The sequence below is a fragment of the Somniosus microcephalus genome, chromosome 4 (genome assembly GCF_052327205.1).
Source record: "Somniosus microcephalus isolate GS21.2 chromosome 4, FLI_Smic_1.0, whole genome shotgun sequence".
Taxonomy (NCBI): Eukaryota; Metazoa; Chordata; class Chondrichthyes; order Squaliformes; family Somniosidae; genus Somniosus; species Somniosus microcephalus.
This window is the reverse complement of record NC_140990.1, coordinates 263,606,335-263,625,336: the sequence shown is the minus strand read 5'-3', so window position 1 is coordinate 263,625,336 and position 19,002 is coordinate 263,606,335. Positions and strand designations below refer to the sequence as shown.

Sequence of the window (19,002 nt, the reverse complement as noted above, 5' to 3'; positions counted from 1 at the left end):
CAAGTCAAAGGTCATAAGTTCTTCAATTTAAAGTAAAGGTTTTAAAAGGTGACAAATGAACAAAGCCCGATTTCATTAGGAAGTGATTCTTATGTACATCATTAAAGATTTATTGCAGAAAAATCCCTGGTAAAAGAGAACGGAGAATAGAGATGATTAATCACATTTAATGCTGGTGTCTTGAGGGATTTCTTCTATTTATTATTGCGACTGAAGTTAAAATCATGAATGTTGTGCTGTGAGCAAAATTGTTCTGCATTGCAGGGGCACAGACTCTGTGTGCCCTGAATTTATAATAACTAGGGGCTAGGTAACTGGTAGTAAGGTTAATGCTACCACAAGCTAACAGCAATTTTACCAAACATCTCAAGAAAGATGAGGGGCAGTTTTTGCAATCAACTGCCAGTAATACTAACTGCTGCCATATTCGGTTAGCATGCAGGGCATAAAATTATTTTCAGTTATTAATTCAGAACAGAAGGTTATGTATATTGGACTATATACATATATATAGCTTGACCCAGCTTTCCTGTTAAACCAGTTGTAATTTGTTGCACAGCTTTTCAATATTCACTCAAGTTATCTATGATCCTTTATTCTACAAAATGTATAAGGCATGTATGTGGACGAGAATTAAGGCAACATATGCAAGATATGTGTGCTGTTAAATCCTCTTAAACATTTGCTCCACAAATACAATAAAACTACAAAGACTACAAAGTCACTTTATTTTTCAATGCTGAAATTGCAAGTTTGTTCTGTAACCCAGAAACAATTATCACTTATCGTTTCTTACTAAAATCACAACTATTTCTTTCTCATTTTACACTTCTACCCAATTAAAATCATAAACCTTGAAAATTACAAACTCTGCTCTCCTTTTTCAGAAAATACAAATTGCTAACCTCTGGTCATACTTCAAGTTGCAACTATTCGAACAAGTAATCTTGTTAAATAAATAAAACTGAGGATATTTAAAGGTTCAGTAAACCAGATAGCAAAGATTTCTCATGCAGCACTCTAACAAAACATATAGCGCAGCTACACACACAGCCATCAAGTCAGTGAGCAAAGCCAATTTAATCTGTGGCTCCCCCTGAGGTAAGCATAGTTCAGTGTCCTGCCCCCACCCCAACCTCAGCCATAATCCCCATTTCCTAAAGGAAGAGTGTGCATTGAAGTGAAGAAAATTCTGCACTGGAATAAAACGATCTAAAATGACAGGGACAATAATGACAATGAATTTCATGTCTCCAAGTCATGAGCTTGCAATGCTTGACTGAGCTGACTTGTCCAATTAAATTGTTGCAGGTACAGCGGGAGATGCAGTTATCATCTGCATGCTTGTGGGGATGGCTCCTCTAGGCTAGTGAACTGTTGTGGAATGCAAAGCGCTCCTGTTTTGTTACAAGAAGACAACCTAAAGGCTCCAATGCACATATCTAAGCACAGGAATATACTTCCTGACAAACACAAGAAGACTGTCTTGTAAGATTGCTTAAGCCCCACATCATACAGTGCGTAAACAACTGATCTACCAAGAAAAGCGCATCCAAATACCAAGAAGCCTTGCCATGGCTTCCGAGTAATGTGTCTTCTTCAATATTCCTTCAGCTGCATGAGTGAATCTGACAGATCACTGCTCAGATTTCAGTCATATTCCGTAAAAAAAAATATGTTGCCTTTTTGCCTTCCAAGAGAATCCGGATATCAACAAATGCTAAATGAAGTCTGACAAGTACCCCTCAGAAACAAAGTAGTGAGTTTGCGGCTACAAAGGAAACCTTGAATAAATGGGACATGCTGTATACACCCAGGCTAACAACTAACATATGGTTTGCTTTTCTTATGCCAACATAGAGCACATCTACCCTGCAGTAGATTCTTGCACTGGTCTCTGGCCTGTGAATGTTGCAGCTTGAATGTGAAGATTTCTATGAAAGTTTGAATGAATCCAGGTACAGTAGGTTGGGCATTGATCCTTCACCCCGGGACCAGAGTTCAAATTCAGTTGAGACTAAAATGGGGAGATTTCCTTGCATCTACACCCAGGCACACTGGATCGTCTGGGCACATCAGACATCAGGCAATTGGGCCAGTCGGAGCACAAAGGCATCCACCCAATTTCCCTTGCATTAGTTTTACCCACAACCCACCCGACTTTCTGTTAGTCGACGCTCCTAGGAAATCCTAGGGCGCAGACATAGGACATCTCCCCTAGAGTCTCCTCAGTCATAAAATCGGTTTGGGCATCTTGATCCACACAGACTTATAGACAAAACAGACACTAATTCAGCACTTGTTGGCCTTCATAAGGCCACTGGGTAAATGTTGTGAGAAAATGGAAGAAATTCACATTGATGTAATGGAGAAAATTTACTCTGCACCTAACTGTGCTTGCGTGGCCTGGGAGTGACACCATCTGCAGACTTGGGATCCACGTGTATACTAATGGCACCCAGGTCTACCTCTCCACCACCTCTCTCAACCCCTCCATTACCTTTATCTATCAGACTGCTTTATCCAACATACAGTCTTGGATGAGTCGCAATTTTCTCTCGTTAAACATTGGGAAGACCAAAGTCATTGGGCTGGATTTTCATTGAGGAGGCGGGACTACAACTTTCGGGGTTGTAGTCCCGCCTCCATCGAGTTCTAGCCAACCCACGCGATTTTGACTTGATTGAACTTTGAGCCCGCGGGCTCAGCAGGCCAATTAAGGGCCACCCGGCAACAGGTGACGTCACAGATTGATATTTCATCTGTCAAGACCTTTTGACAGATGAAATATCAGCGTTTCACAGCTGTTTGAAGCTGTCAAACACTGACAATCTGTACTCCAAGTTAATTCCTTCCTCTCAGGATGATTTATAGATCTCCCCGGAACAGAAAGCTGAATGCTTTCTGTGCCAGAGATGAGGGACTCCCGAGACCTGAAGGAAGGAAGGCTGTAAAGGTAAGTAAAACTTCTTTAAACACTTTAAACTCACCAAACACACTTACCTCTTCACTCATGCACCCATCACTCACCTGAACACCGGACATCTCGAACCCGCCAAGCCCTGCATCCTGACGACCCGCCTCGCTAACTTGCCGTGGTTTGGAGCCGTTGGGAATCCCACATTTCACCAATGAAAATAGGGATTAGGCTAAAAACTGCCTGTTAACTACCTGTCATTGGCACTAATCCCCTTCCCGCCTCAGGGAGGCGGGTTCCAGTGCGGGTCGGGTACCCGCCTCCTTTGAAACTGGCATGGAGGCGGGTTGGGGGCGGGATGGGTTCGTGCCCCCCTGATTTCGGGATTTTAACCTTCCACACTCCTCCAATCCCACCTCCACGGCCCAAGAAAATCCTGCCCATTGTCTTTGGACAAAACTCTGTACCCTTGCCACCGACTCCATCATTCTCTCTGGCCACCGGCTCAAGCTGAAACAAACTGTTCACAACTTCAGTGTCCTATTTGACCCAGAGTAGTTTCTAACCCAAATCTTCTCCATCACAAAGACTACATAGTTCCACCTGTATAATAGTGCACCGCCGCACCGCCTCAACCCATCCACGCTAAAATCCTCATTCACATCTTTGCCACCTCGAGATTCGATTACTTCAATGCTCTTCTGGCCGGTTTCCCCATCTTCCACATACTACAGCTCATCCAAAAATCAGCTCCCATTTCCTGTCCCACACTAAATCCCACTCACTCATCATCCTTGTCCTCATTGACCTACATTTCCTCCCCACTTCCCAACGCCTCAAATCACTCCCCACCTCTGTAACCCACTCCAGCCCTTCAACCCCCTGATTCTGATCTCTTGTGCATCTCTCCTTCCCTTTTGCCCCACCGTTTACAGCCATGCCTTCAGCTGCCTCGACTCCATGCTCTGGAATTCCCTGTCTAAACCTCTCCACTTCCCTCTACTCCTTTAAAACCCTCTTTAAAACCCAACTATTTGAGCTAGTTTGTCACCACCCCTCCTAATCTTGCTTTCTTTGGCTCAGCGTCTATTTTTCCTCACCTCGAGATGTTTTTCTATGTAAAAGGTGCAAAATTAAAGCAAGTTGCTGTTGATGTTGACTTTTGGTGTCCAAACAGAGAGTGCTCCATTCACCAGCACCTTGTCAGCACCAAAAGAGGTTTATTTTTCTGTAGGCTATTCCTAGAGATACTGCAATGACAACTATGTTTACACAATTAATTGCAGTATGAAACTTTATCAACACAAATCTCTTTATATTAAAAAAATGGCATTTTACAACATATACACAAATCTGGAATGCAGGCTTATATGAAAAAGCAATAATGTGTATTGTGACTTGGTGACAAAATTATCAAATAAGAGAATGGACTCAGGACTGCTCGTTACTCAAATATACACAACAGCTCAAACAAGTTTCAGCAGGCTATGGCCAGACTGCTGGAGGGCTGCCTTGCACAGTGTCCTTCTACAGGAAGAAGAAATCCTGGAGATGGTTCACTCATGCTGCTAGAGGCCCACCTCCTATTAATGTATTCTGTGACTAACTGTCACAAAAACACAATTTCTAAATTTGCGGATGACACCAAATTGATGGGGGATAATTAATACTGAGGAGGACTGCAACAAATTACAGGAGGACGTTAATAAACTTGCAGAATGGGCATATAATTAGCAAATGAAATTCACCAGAGATAAATGTGAGGTATTATATTTTGATAGAAAGAATAGGGAGGTCACTTATTACTTGGAGGGTGCGAGTCTGGGTGGGGTAGAGGAGCAATGGGATCTCGGAGTACAAATACACAAATCACTAAACGTTGCGACACTGGTTAACAAGGCCATAAAAAAGCAAACCAGAAGAATAGAATTGAAAAGTAGGGAAGTTTTGCTAAACTTGTATCGAACCTTCGTACAATTCTGTTCGCCATATTATTAAAAGGATATAGAGACACTGGAGAGGGTTCAGAGAAGATTTGCAAGGATGATACCAGAAATGCGAGGGTATACCTATCAGGAAAGGATGAACAGGCTGGGTCTCTTTTCGCTTGAAAAAAGAAGGCTAAGAAGTGACCTAATTGAGGTCTTTAAAATTATAAAAGTTTTTGATAGAATGGATACAGGGAGAATGTTTCCACTTGTGGGGAAGAGCATAACTAGAGGCCATCAATATAAGATAGTCACCAAGAAATCAAATAGGGAATTCAGAAGAAACTTCTTTACTCAGAGAATGTGGAGCTAGCTACCACAGGGAGTGGTTGAGGCAAATAGTATCGATGCATTTAAGGGGAAGCTAGACAAGCATATGAGGGAGAAGGGAATAGAGGGTTATGCTGATAGAGTTAGATAAGGAAAGATGGGAGGAGGCTCGAGTGAAGCATAAACGCCGTCGGTTGGGCCGAATGGCCTGTTTCTGTGCCGTATATCCTATGTAATCCTATGTACTGTTTTGGCAAAAATCAGTGTCTCGGACAATGGGGACTGTTTAGATAAGCAACTTTTTCTTTAAAGTATGAGCAGATACAATAGCATGATGCATTTTATTTGCTTGTGTGTGCGCAAGTAATGTTCAATTTCTACCTCCATGTTGCTATTTTTATTTCTACCCATTTTGAAAATTGTTTCCTTAGGTCCTGCGGCACCATTTTCCAACCAGGGAACAGACATACTGTCGAAGGAATCATTGGGGAAAATTTATCTACTACCGCCCTGCTGCGGCATGCTTTCCAGTGCAGTGATATTGTGTACCATCAGTTCAAGTTGTATTGGCAGATATTGCACTACGGCCAGGTACCGCTCATTATTTAGTACTTTTTTTCTAAACAGATTATCCAATTCTTCAGCAATATTCTTGGAAGAAGCAGGCACTAGAACTATAATTAAGTTAATAATTCCTACCCTACATTTTAAAACAGTTTCCCAGACAGTAGAAATGGCTATTACCCAAAATACTTTGTCCAAATGATAACATTCTGAAATCTTGTTCATAGTACTGTGTTTTTAGACTAAACTCACTTCATGACTAATAAGACCACCACTGCATTAAAAGCTCCTTAGACATTTGCTAATTGTCATGACACATTGCTTATACTTCAATAATAAAATGCTTTTAACAGCTGTAGAACCCAAGGCCTGGGTTTTAGCCTCGAGGCGCGTGCCATGCGGTGGGTGGGGGGCTGTTTTAAAGTCAAGAAACCTGGAAGAAGGGGTTTCCCAAACATCCTGCAGTTTTTAAACGGCAGGGCCTCTTTAAATTTTTTTCTGTCGTTTTCCCGCCCACAGCCAGCCTGATTGACAGGCTGGAGGCCTGGCGGGCTGGGGAGCCTGCAGCTCAAGGCCACAGCTGAGGAGAGCAGGTAGGTCTAGTGGGCAGGGGAAGAGATCGTGGGGGGGGCGGTTCCGATGGTAGTTGGAGGGGGGCGGGAGGCATGGTAAAAGCAGACAGATTGCCGGGGGGTGGGGGGGGGGGGGGGCGGCGTTAAACTGGGTAGCTTGTTGAGCCAAGAGGAAACACTCCTGCTCCTCCTGACCCACAAGCAGTGCTGTGAAGGTACTCCTCTCACCAACTGGATTTCCTGAGGCCGGGGAAACCCGGCTGACAGGAGTTGAAAAGAAAATGACTGCTAAAATGAAGGCACGCAGCCTCATTATAATACTTAAATGACCAACCCGCCTCCTACGAGCGGATTGGTCACCCGCCCCACATCCTGCCTCCATCGAAAGTGGAAGTGGGTGGGTTCGAAGCGGTTTGGGTTTCTGTTTCAGATTTTTTGAATTTTAACCACCCGTTTTTGGGAGTTAAGATTCAGCCCCAAGAGTTTAAGTGCTGTTGGGTATCTGTACCCTTTAATTCCTTGTATGTGACACAAAGATGCTTTCAAACACTTTTTAGGGCCAACAGATTTTAACGTGGATTAACTGTAACAGTTGAAAATATTGGCCTCAAGCATTTGAATACATACGAATAGTCTTTTAAAACATCTCAAAAAATGCCGCTAATGTTAACAAAGTGCAATCAGTGAGGTTATTTCTCCGATTCTACTTTTATAAACAGTTACTTAAAGTCCTTTAGACACAATAAAAAATAAAATGGTTACCATCATAGTACACAATAGCTGCTACAAGCTTGTCTTTTTTCAGCATGGGGAACAGTTCCAGAGCTCTTGACTTGCTAAGGATGTAACTGTGTTTCAAACACTGACTTCCAGCCACAAAATCGTACATCTTTATCCCAGCCCAGTAATAAGGCAACTGCCACCACCTATTGGATAAAAATAAAGGATACTGTGAAGGACTGGAGTGCAAGCTCTTTACAAACATACAAATCTAAATGCGCTTTGTGAACTATTGTGTTGTTTCAAAGATTCTGTCCATAGAGGTATTATGTTCCTCAGGCAATCCCTTTGTCGTGTTAAAAATCTGGAAAATTGCCATTTGCCTTAAGAATAGAAGTTTTTTTTGTAAAAAGAGGGCATTTACCATTTTTTTGAAAAAAACAGAAGGCTGTCCACCTGACAGATTTTCTCACATGCCAATTTACAACGTGGTGTTTAATTGGGTCTCTACATGTCCTGGTGTTGGTATACCATAAACAGACAAGTTTTAATATACATAAAGCAGAAACAAATTTTTCATCTATCTATACACTCAAAAGTTATAGAGCGTACCTACACGTATGTTATATATCAAAAGAAAGGTTATGATCAGGGGAGTCTAATAGGCGTATTACTTTTTGGTCAGACAAAAATTGTTCGGACAGTAGACAAAAAACGTTCAAAAATCCGCTCATTAGCGGTTGACCAATCCTACCGCTCATTAGCGTTGAGTGACGTGATCGTTGACCAATCCTACAGTTCAGTGACCTGATGGTTGACCAATCCGCCGTCTGTGGGCAGGCCTAATCCTGCAGCCTCCCAAAACTTCGCCGCCATTTTTTTCATCCCCACAGTGACAGCACCAGCCAAACAAACCCCCACATTGCGGCTCCGGGAGCGGGAGGTGAGTTGCAGTCACTCGGGCCGGGCCTCACAACCGCTCGGCCCGAGACACAGAGCGGGTGGGGGAAGAGGGCGGGGGAGCGTCTGCGGCCGGCCGTAAACCGCGGCGCGGCTCCCTGCCGCACCAGGAGCTCAGCTGGGGTCCGTCTCGGCCTGAGAGCCCGGCCGGGCCTGAACCGCTAGGCCCCGCACGTCCACCGCGGTCGGGCTCAATTTTCAAAGCCCTTCCCCGGGCGCCAAAAGAGGGGGAGGGAGGGAGATCACAGGGGGAGAGGTAGACAGAGAGAGAGAGAGAGAGAGAGAGAGAGGACATACAGGGGCAGGGAGAGAGAGGGGGGGGGAGAGAGAGAGGGGGCAGGGAGAGAGAGGGGCAGTGAGAGAGAGGGGGAGGCAGAGAGACAGGGTCAGGGAGGGAAAAAGTGACAGAGTGCTGGAGCCGCAGTGCCCGGCCGTAAACCGCGCGGCCCAAAATTGCCCTGGCAATGCCGGGCCCCCCCAGCTAGTATCTGTATGCAACATAACTTGATTTTTTTTCATGTAGCCAAAATTACCAGTTATTCAATTTTATTCTCTTGTATACATTCCATTTATAATCATATACAAGTACATTACATTTGAAGCTTGAAATGCTTATATCATTCCCTGTATGACACATGAATTCCCATGACCTAAAGATATCTGACCTCATCAGCATGGCTTCCAGGGTCTCAAATAAAATAAACAATAGCTTTCCAGAATCCATATTTGTTACAATTAGCTATTCCAATATAATAATAACATTGTGTAAATTATGTCTATAGAATAGCAAATCTATTGTCACCCCAAATTACATTTTCCCCCTATTGGCAGAAAATATTTACAACAGACTTTCCGATGACCTAACCCCATCTACACAGTAAAAACACAAGTATGTTTAATTTTGTAACCTATGCAACAGAGCTTTTGGAGAAAGGCAAGTAAGCCAGATTCTACAATAGCAAAATATTGCAGATGCTGGAAATCTGAAATAACATCAGAAAATGCTGGAAACACTCAGCAGGTCAGGCATCATCGAGGAGAGAGAAACAGAGTTAACGTTTCGGGTCAAGGACCGACCCGAAACGTTGAGCTGGATTTTATTAATGGGGCGCGTTGGGGGCGGGACTGCTGGTTGTCGCCTCCAACGACGTCCGGCTTACCCATGCTATTTTCCCTCGATTGACCTGGTTAATACTGCACTGCAGGCTTAGCAGGCCAATTAAGAGAAACCCGGTGACAGAGAACGTCAGCGTATGACGTTTCATCTGTCAAAAATTTTTGACAGATGAATTATCATCGTGTGACAGTTTTGAGAAGCTATCAAACACTGACAATCTCTGTTCTTTGGCGAGTCCTTGTACTCTAAACTCACCAAACCTCTTTCCTGAGCAGAAATCAGATGGCTATTGCATCAGAGAATGCAGCAGCCATTCTGTCATCTCTGCCCTGGAGAGGAGAAACCTCCGGATCCCCAAGGGTTGAAGCCTGCAGAAAGGAACAAATAAAGGAAACTTTTTCTAACACTTTTCACTCACCTCCCATACTTACCTCTCCACACTTGCACCCATGAGTCACCTCCACAGCGCACTTTGACCCCGCTCACCCACGCAGACCCACTGATCGCCTCGCTGACCTGGGTGGTGTTTCCTGACATTGGGAAGCCTGCGCTTGTGTTGGCAAAATGGGGATAAGCCTCTTAACTGCCTGTTAACTACCTGTTAACAGGCTGTCAAGTGGCTGTAATCCCCTTTCCTCCTCGAGGAGACAGGTCCCTGCGTGAGTCGGGGGAAGATGGCACGGAGGCGGGTTGGGAGCGGGTTCGGTACCCGCTCCCAGTTTCTGCCATTTTCCCGGCAGTCCTGCCTCCAAACCACCTCTTCAGGGCTTGGAAAATTCCCCCCCCATTAACTCTGTTTCTCTCTCCTCGATGCTGCCTGATCTGCTGAGTGTTTCCAGCATTTTCTGTTGTTATTTGCCCTCACCATTGTTGGTGGCACCACCAAACAAAAATAAGAAAAAGAATTGGGTGGTGTATCAATACTTTGTATAGCCTCTATCACTGCACATATCACCGTTGCCAAACAACTTAACATTCCGTGTTTATTAAAAAAAATACAAATATCTTAAAAACACACACACCATGGGCCTGCAATTTTCCACCAAGTCCTGATCTAGTATGGCTAGACAGCGGAAGGCAGTCCACACCGAGAGAAAAGATTAAGCTGAGCCAACATAAGCTGCTGTGTCCTTTCTAAATGAAATAAACAATAGCTTTCCAGAATCCATATTTGTTACAATTAGCTATTCCAATATATGAAAATGACAAGTAGGAAATTTTCCAAGAAATTCTAGAATGGCGAGCGCCTATTACTCAGTTAGGCTGAGCTTTTCATCCCACAGCAATCAATGATCTAGATTTTCTGATTGGCATTCTGGTAAAGCTGGTCTTAATCAGTTTCAAATAATTGAGTTAATGTTGCTGCTAAAACATTATTGATTAGAAAATTTAGGTTCCACTATCTACATAAATCCCCCTTTATGAAAAAAATATATAAAAATTGCACAAATTAGGAATCGCCCATTCTCTTGGCATGAAGAAACAAAGCCTGAGGGGCAGGTTTCATCACAGGATGAATCTGGAGATGGTACTGTGCAGTTGCAGATTTCGAAGCAACATAATGTATATAGCCCAGCCAATGTTAGTGAAAGCAGCACAGACATCAGAAGTGGGCTTGTTCCATTGAAATGTAAATCTAAGCCAGACCTACTGATGTAAGCTTGGGAACATGTTCACAGGCTGGATTGGGCACTGGAACTAGGCAAACCCTCGGATATAAAACTAGAAAGAAAATTCTGCAAATAAATCACATTCTGGTCTGCTGGGGCTTTATTCTTTGAACTGAAAAGGTTTGGTTACTACCTCACCATGGAAACTCATTCAGATATTCTTTTTCAAAATAACAAATTAGCTACCGTACAAATAAAACACACCGATTTAAGACAAATGTTGCCATTTCCTGTTGTTTTATTATAAAGATTAAGTTTGAAATATTAAGCTTTACTTTGTCATGTTGGCTCATCTTGCACTCTCCTCTATTTCAAAATTGGAAATTCAAGAGAGTCTCTGGAGCAGATAATGTTAACATATAGGCTGCGATTTTGCCGTCGCTCAGAGGTTAAAGTCGTTTTAATTGACGGTGGGTTCCGGACCCGGCGTCAACCCGCCTTCAAACAACCTTCCCAAGTGTCGGGTCTCTGATTTGCGAATGGACCCGACACCTAGCGGCGGGAAACAGATTAAAGGCAATTAACTGCCTATTAACAGGTACTTGTCAGTAGTTTTCAGGCTGTTTTTCGATTTTCCAGCTTCTGGGTCGGGTTTCACAGCGTCCGGACAACACGCCAGGTAAGTGTGGCGTGTTGTAGGTCTGGTCTAATGTTTGTGAAAAGATGACAGCTGCAGAAGTGATGTGAAGGATGCAGTTTTGCACTGGTGAGTTTCAGAGCAAAGAAAATGTTGGTTACTGCATTTTTTATTCATATACAGATTTCTTTAGCTTACAAGTTTTTAAATCCAACTATATGTCCAGTGCCACCTCATTGGGACAACCTCTCTCACCAGTGTAGGGGTTCGCAAAAGTCCCCTAAATCCCTGAAGATCGGAAAATATTGGTCCACATCGTGGACGAAGAATTGTGTGATTTGAATTGTCTCTGGGTTGGACAATGTTTTAAAAGCATACCCAGAACTCTTGGACAACATAAGGACTTTAAGATTAAAATGGTACCTCTGAGTTTCAAACTGTGTATATTGCAAAGAGGTTTGAAAATGGTCATCAGAAAGGCATGGCCAAAAGACAAAAGAAAGCAGCTCGAAGTGTCTGTGTAGAGTGGGAGGGTCAAGCAGTGGCAGTCAACCTGTCAATCAAACCAGGGAGTTTCCCTTCCCTGCTGACAATCGATGTTTATTTATTGAAACTGCAGGATGTTGACATAAGGGATTAAACCACTTGAGACTGACCGCAGGACAAAGGACTTCTGTTTACACAGAAATCCAACCCCATTCAACACCACTTACACATAATGAGACACATCGAAACTCGGGAAAAGGACTTTTGAAAGAGAACAGTTTGGAATGAATGGGTTTTGAATCACCCATTATTCAGGTATCCCCCCTTTGGTTAGCCCAGAAACTCCGGATGTAGGTGGGAACACTTCGGCCCCAGAACGCAGACACATTCAAACCACTCTGAATCAGCCAATCACAGCCTTTCTCTTGTGTATTCGAACTTTGGGCGCGAATTTTGCACACAGACCCTTTTAGCGCAAAACAGCAGGAGCTGGCAGGGTATAAAGATAGCTCCTGAGAAGCTATCTCTCTCTTACTTCCTTGGACCACAGGTGAGCAGGTTTCTGACTCCACAGCAAGGCAATCTAGTAAGGAGTTAAAGGGGGGTGGTAATTTAAGGGAAATTGCTAAGATTGTTTAATTAACATTGTAGTCATTTATCCCTCATTTTTGCCATCTGTCTTCCCCCATTTAAGCAATTGTACAGTGATTACTAAAATCGTGTGGTGTGGTTTTCTTTAGTGTAATAAAAGTTGATTTTCTCACATCCAGACCAGTTGTCCATTTTTAATATATCATTAATTATAAGTCCTCCAGTCTGAACTAGAAGGTGGGGTGTAGCAATTCGAAACCGCTGTTTGGGATTGGTCAGAGGTGCAGTGGCAAAAAGGCTGCCTGACCAGGTGAATTACCGTAAATCAGGTAAAGGAAGGTAAATTACCATAAACCCCAAAAGAGATGCCCCCCTACACCAGTGCCAGATCACTTCTGTCATCTCACCTGCAGCTGCCATCTATTCCAGCAAAAGGAGGGAGTCATTGGAGAGCCTGGGTGCAAGAGTTCAACTTTGTGCAGTGATTGTCAGTGTTTTCAGCACCTCAATGCTGTCAAACACTGAAAAATCAACTGTCAAAATAAAATTGTGCATGGTCCCTTTAAGCAAACCGGCAGATGACGCGTCATCAAATGACATCATCAGACCCGCTTCCTGTTAATTGGCCAGTGGCCAATCAAGGGAAAATCATGTCTGCAGAGCGGAGGCAGCTGGGGGCAGGACTGTAACCCGGAAACCAGCTGACCCGCACCCATCTCGACACCGAGGAGAAAATCACAGCCAGTGTGTCTCAACATTGTGCTCTCCTCAACATGGTTTTGAAAACAGTCTACACAGGATTTATACATCCCAATTCCTTAAAGTCTCAGAAGATACTGGTGACTAAGACAATTTCCCTTAGGCAGCAGTCTTCCATTACTAAGAAAGTTCCTTTAGGCTTTGTACTTGATCCAGCTTTGGTGTCATTATTGGTTTTGAAATTCCATCTGTTCCAAAATGAAGGATGAGTAATAAGTAAGTTCTCTCTTTTCTTGCATGAAATAAATGTCATTGCCATTGTCAGTATTGCACCTGACCAAGTGAATGACTTCAACAGCAAAGAGAAAAATCATAGATATTCATTGATGGGACCAAGTTCTAGCAGTCACACTTTGAATCTTTTTGACTGAAATATGATGCCCAGGAGCTAAACAGGCAAATGAATAATCAGAGCAGAATAAAAAGTAACCAGTAAAAAGAAAGAAAACCGTTAGGTTTTCATAACCTACTTTAAAATGTTCATCTTCATAATAAGTAGCCAGAGAACATAAATAAATTACAAAATGTAGCAAGACTTTTGGTGCTATTACGACTGCTGAGAATTGAGTAAGTCCTTGTTACAAATATGGTTCATAGTTATAGCTAATGTGACACGTGCTTCAAAGCAATACGATACTTTATCAAGGAAGACCGCCAAAAGACAGGTTACAGCAAATGAAAAATATACTGGCCTGAAGTTTCCGCTCGATTGCATGGTTTTTTTCGGCGCAATTCCCCCGATATTGGCGTAACTGGCGCAAAAGACCGCAGAATTTTAAGCGCAAATTGCGTTCAGCGCAACTCGAGTTTCTGCAATCTTTTGCGCTAGTTTTAAAATCATCATGCTAGAAGATGGCCCTGCCCACAAAAGTGGCCTCGGGTCCAGTATGAATTAATCACCATTGGGAGTTTCCGTTAATTGTGCCCGTTCGCGGGCCTTCGATGAGGCTCCAAAAATTAAGCTGAATCTTTTGGGCGCAAGGACACTAATAGGTAGGTTTTGAAAGGTGTTTTTTTTTAATTTACTAAGGAACTGACTACTGTACCCAAATCTAATTAGAAAATAATTTGCTTTTAAAAAAAATCATTTTTAGTCATTTAAAATCTCACACATGGTGGATTGACGCTGTGATTTAAAACACTTATTTTTTGTGATAAACCCATTTTCAACTGTATTAATCAAACGTTACCAAGTTACCACTCTTCAATATATCTAGGAATTCTTTTTAAAGCAATTTTTTTTTAAATTCATGGCAGATTTTGCGTTCACTGATATGCAAATTAGTTTGAGCAGAAACCAGAGGGAAAAAACACTTTTCAAAACAGGCAAAATTTGGGGCGTAATTTGTGCCGAAATCACTGATTGGGGTGGAGTTTCCGCTTTGAGCGCAATGTTCTTTGTAGGTTTTGTATTTATAAAATGCATCACTTGTACAATTTAAAAAAAACAAGATTTAAAACATGCACCTGATGCATTTTTATAATTACAGACAGAATCTGGTGCACTTTTGATCTTTAATATTTTTTTCTGATTAGCAATTGGCTAGATAGTTCTCTTTGTAGGTTACTTTTGATACATACTGAAACACATTCTTCTGAATGGGAACTGGATGAGTATGAATGCTTTATAATAGATGGATAAGTGAAATCCGTTTGTGCTTGCAATAAAGTTGGCTTGACACAGGAATATTTATTGTCCACCACTGGTTAATGGCATTAATCACACAGTGTGGAACTGAAATCACATGTAGTCCAGACCATATAGGGGTGGTAGGTTCCCTTTCTTGAAGAACATTAGGGAACATTAGGTTTTTACAACAATCCAGCATGGTTATATTCCTGCCCACAAATTGGAAGATTTATTGAATTCAGTTTTCCCAACTTGCCATGGTGGGATTTGAACTCACAACCCGTTGGTTGCTAGACCAGTACCATAAATCGCTCGGCCATCATCTCCTGAAAGCAGCCATGGTGCTTTCATCTTGTGACAGTTGGCAGTGCTACAATTACTTAAAGGAGCGGGGCGAATGGATAGGTAGCTGCTGGGGGACCAGGGATACCCCTTGCTGTCCTGGCTAGTGATACAAAACAGAACCCCCACACTGGGGCCAAACAAAAGTACAAGAAGGCTCATACCTCCACCCAAATTTTCATAGAACGTATTGCCAAGATGTTGAAGCAACACTTCTGACATCTGCACAAAACAAGTGGGGTCCTACTCTACAGCCCAAGAAAATCTCAATTTGTGACTCCTGTGCTCTACACAACTTAGCCAATAGAAGAATGGAATTCATGCAGCCAGAAGGTGAGCCTGCACCCTGGCTTGCAGAGATCAAAGAAGCTGAGGAGCAAGTGGAAGAGCAGGAAAAAGATGATACATGGCCAAGCAGACTGATGCAGCAAGGACTGATTCAGTTGAAACCAGCCCTGCAGTCCATTTACTCCATGTTCCCATACCAACATGCCGAGTTAAATCTCCCTGCCTTCACTATCATACCTACAGGTTTATTCCCAACACCAAGTCATAGGTTCCACTGGCCAACAAATTAATTTATTTCTCTACTCCTGATCCTGGATTAATGTTTGCTTCTCTGTGCTTGTTGTTTGCTTCCCAATCTCCCTTTTAATTTCCACTCCAATAAGAAAGAAAGAATTTGCACCTTTCACGACCTCAGGACATCACAAAGTATTTACAGCTAATAAAGTACTTTTGAAGTGTAGTTACTTTTGTAATATAGGAAACACAGCAGCCAATTTTGCACACAGCAAGATCCCACAAATAGCAATGAGATATTGACCAGATCATCTGTTTTCATGATGCTGGTTGAGGGAGAAATATTGTCCATGACACGGGGGAGAACTTCCCTGCTCATCTTTGAATACTGCCACGCAATTTTTTACATCCAACTGAGATTATAGACTGGGCCTCAGTTTAACATCTCATCTCAAAAACAGCACCTCCCACAGTGTAACACTCCTTCAGTACTCCACTGAGGTGTCAGCCTAGATTATATGATCAAGTCTCTGGAGTGGGACTTGAACCCACAACCTTCTGACTGAAAGGCGAGAATGTTACCAGTAAACCAAGGCTGACACATTGAACAAGTATGGGGCCACATTTGTAGCAAATGCCCTGTTTCAGCTGGGTCATGACGTGGTCTTGCTATTACAGCTGGCAACTCAGCATCTGCGCCTTAACAGCATACTGCGAGTTGAGGGCGTAGTGCATTCATCTTACAGATCTGCAACAATGCTCTCCGCACACAGGAACAATGTACAGGGATCATGCTTATATATAAATGATATAAATGAGCCAATAATGTGGAATCCGGTGTTGTTGACCTTACACTCAACTAGTGCAGCTGCACCTGGCAACATGGGTAATCTTTCTGCCTGACCATGGAATTAGCCTCACCATATACAAGATGGCCCTGGAATACCTCAAGGCAAGCATAGGAAGAAATAGCCAAGGGCGTCAACACTGCATCATGCAATCGGACATGGGAGGATGCTTGGAAGAAGCTGTCTGATGTGATGAAAACACAAAGAAGAAATAAATCATAGAATCATAGAAAAATACAGCACACAGGAGGCCAATTCAGCTCATCATGCCTGTGCTGGCTCTTTGGTAGAGCTATCCAATTAAACCCACTCCCCTGCTCTTTCCCCATAGCCCTGCCAATTTTTTTTCCCCTTCAAGTATTTATCCAGTTCCCTTTTAAGTGTTACTATTGAATCTGCTTCCACCAGCCTTTCAGGCAGTGCATTCCAGATCACAACAAATCGCTGTGTAAATCCTCATGTCGCCTCTGGTTCTTCTGCCAATCACCTTAAACCTGTGTCCTCTGATTACCAACCCTTCTGCCACTGGAAACAGTTTCTCTTTATTTACTCTATCAAAACCCTTCATGATTTTGAACACCTCTATCAAATCTCCTCTTAACCTCTCTGTCCTCAGGAGAACAACCCCAGCTTCTGCAGTTTCTTCACATAACTGAATCCCTCAGCCCCAGCACCATTCTAATAAATCTCTTCTATACCTGCTCCAAGGCCTCGACATCCTTCCTAAAGTGTGGTGCCCAGAATTGAACACAATACTCCAACTGAGGCCTAACTAGTGTTTTATAAAGGTTTATCATAACTTCCTTGATTCTATTCTCTATGCCTCTATTAATAAAGCCAAGGATCCCCCATGTGCTTTTTTAACATCCTTCTCAACTTGTCCTGCCACCTTCAAAGATTTGTGTACATACACTCCCAAGATTTCTCTGTTCCTGCAACCCCTTTAAAATTGTACCATTTAGTTTATATTGCCTCTCCTCAATCTTTCTACCAAAATGTATCACTTCACACTTCTCTGCATTAAATTTCATCTGCCATGTGTCTGCCCATTTCACCAGTTTTGTCTATGTCCTTCTGCAGACTGTTACTATCTTCCTCATTGTCGACTACATTTTCAAGTTTTGTGTCATCTGCAAACTTTGAAATCATGCCCTGTATACCCAAGTCCAGGTCATTAATATATATCATAATAAAAGAGCAGTGGATCCAACACCGACCCCTGGGGGACACCACTGCACATTTCCCTCCAGTCTGAAAAACAACCATTCACCACTACTCTCTGCTTTCTGTCCCTCAGCCAATTTTGGATCCATGCTGCCACTGTCCTTTTAATTACATGGGCTTTAATTTTGTTAACAAGTCCATTATGTGGTACTTTGTCAAATACCTTTTGAAAGTCCATATACACAACATCAACCACACTACCCTCATCAACCCTGTCCATTACTTCATCAAAGAACTCCATCAAGTTAGTCAAACATTATTTGCCTTTAACAAATCTGTGCCGACTTTCATTTATTAGCTCATACTTTTCCAAATGCCAATTAATTTTGTCCTGGATTATTGCCTCTAAAAGTATGAGGACTCCGTACAGCTGTCATCAGCCAGGGTTGTGCTGAATAACCAAGGTGTCTCAGAAGCCAACCTTCTTTCCCCTTTAAACAATTGAGGTATTCAAGATTGCCTCAGTGTGCACACGGTCATTGCTGCCAGAAGTGGTGACATGTATGATTTTCAGGCACTGGTTGCAGTTATCTGCACATTTACTGGTAAAAGCTGTTCCTGTTCAGACAGCGGCACTGCATACAAGTGCACAGATAGCTACATTCATAGCTTGGTGTCACGATTCATGATCCTTTGGCCATTTGCCCAAGGTAAAGGCTTGAACATAAATGATTTTAAAATGTATTTTGAGCAAAAGCTGCCAATAAGATGACTTTTCAGGACAGCCCCATGCTGTAGGTAATTAATATAGGAGATGAGAAGTGGATTCAAATCAACAATAGGGAATTCATTAGCAATGTCTGGCCATTCAAGAAGACATCTAGCATCTTGGTGTTGACCTCAAAATTACCAGTCATTAACAATGGCGATGCAGCTGGCTCCATTTTGAAGCGAGGTCCATAGCACCCGTCTGTTTCAGGCAACTGGCCCTTTTTAATATGGAAATTAGGAGTCCCATGACATAAATAGGACCCTGATCGCCATTTTAGGGCTTAACTGTTTGGAGCCTGCACTGTGCACACTCTGACCAGTTCCACAGGCGATGGAATCGAAGAGGCGTGTTAAAGGCAAGTGTTGAATTATTTTGAGAGCCCCGGAGCTCCAGGGCTTATAAAAAATAAACCGAGCTGCCGACGCCCCGGGACCCCCCTCTCCGCTGACGCCCCGGGACCCCTCTCTCCGCCGACGCCCCGGGACCCCCCCCCCTCCGCCGACGCCCCGGGACCCCCCTCTCCGCCGACGCCC

At 43.0% G+C, this 19,002-nt stretch overlaps 1 protein-coding gene across 3 annotated transcripts in view; it reads right to left on the bottom strand.

The window, feature by feature from the left end:
- gpd2 (glycerol-3-phosphate dehydrogenase 2 (mitochondrial)) overlaps window positions 1-19,002 on the bottom strand; it is a 188,449-nt gene that overhangs the window by 54,105 nt on the left and 115,342 nt on the right. For all 3 annotated transcript variants that reach the window (XM_085986321.1, XM_085986319.1, XM_085986320.1), the window contains exon 6: window positions 7,074-7,237. In XM_085986321.1, the coding sequence (XP_085842447.1) occupies window positions 7,074-7,237 (164 nt within the window). The remainder of the gene's footprint in view (window positions 1-7,073; window positions 7,238-19,002) is intronic.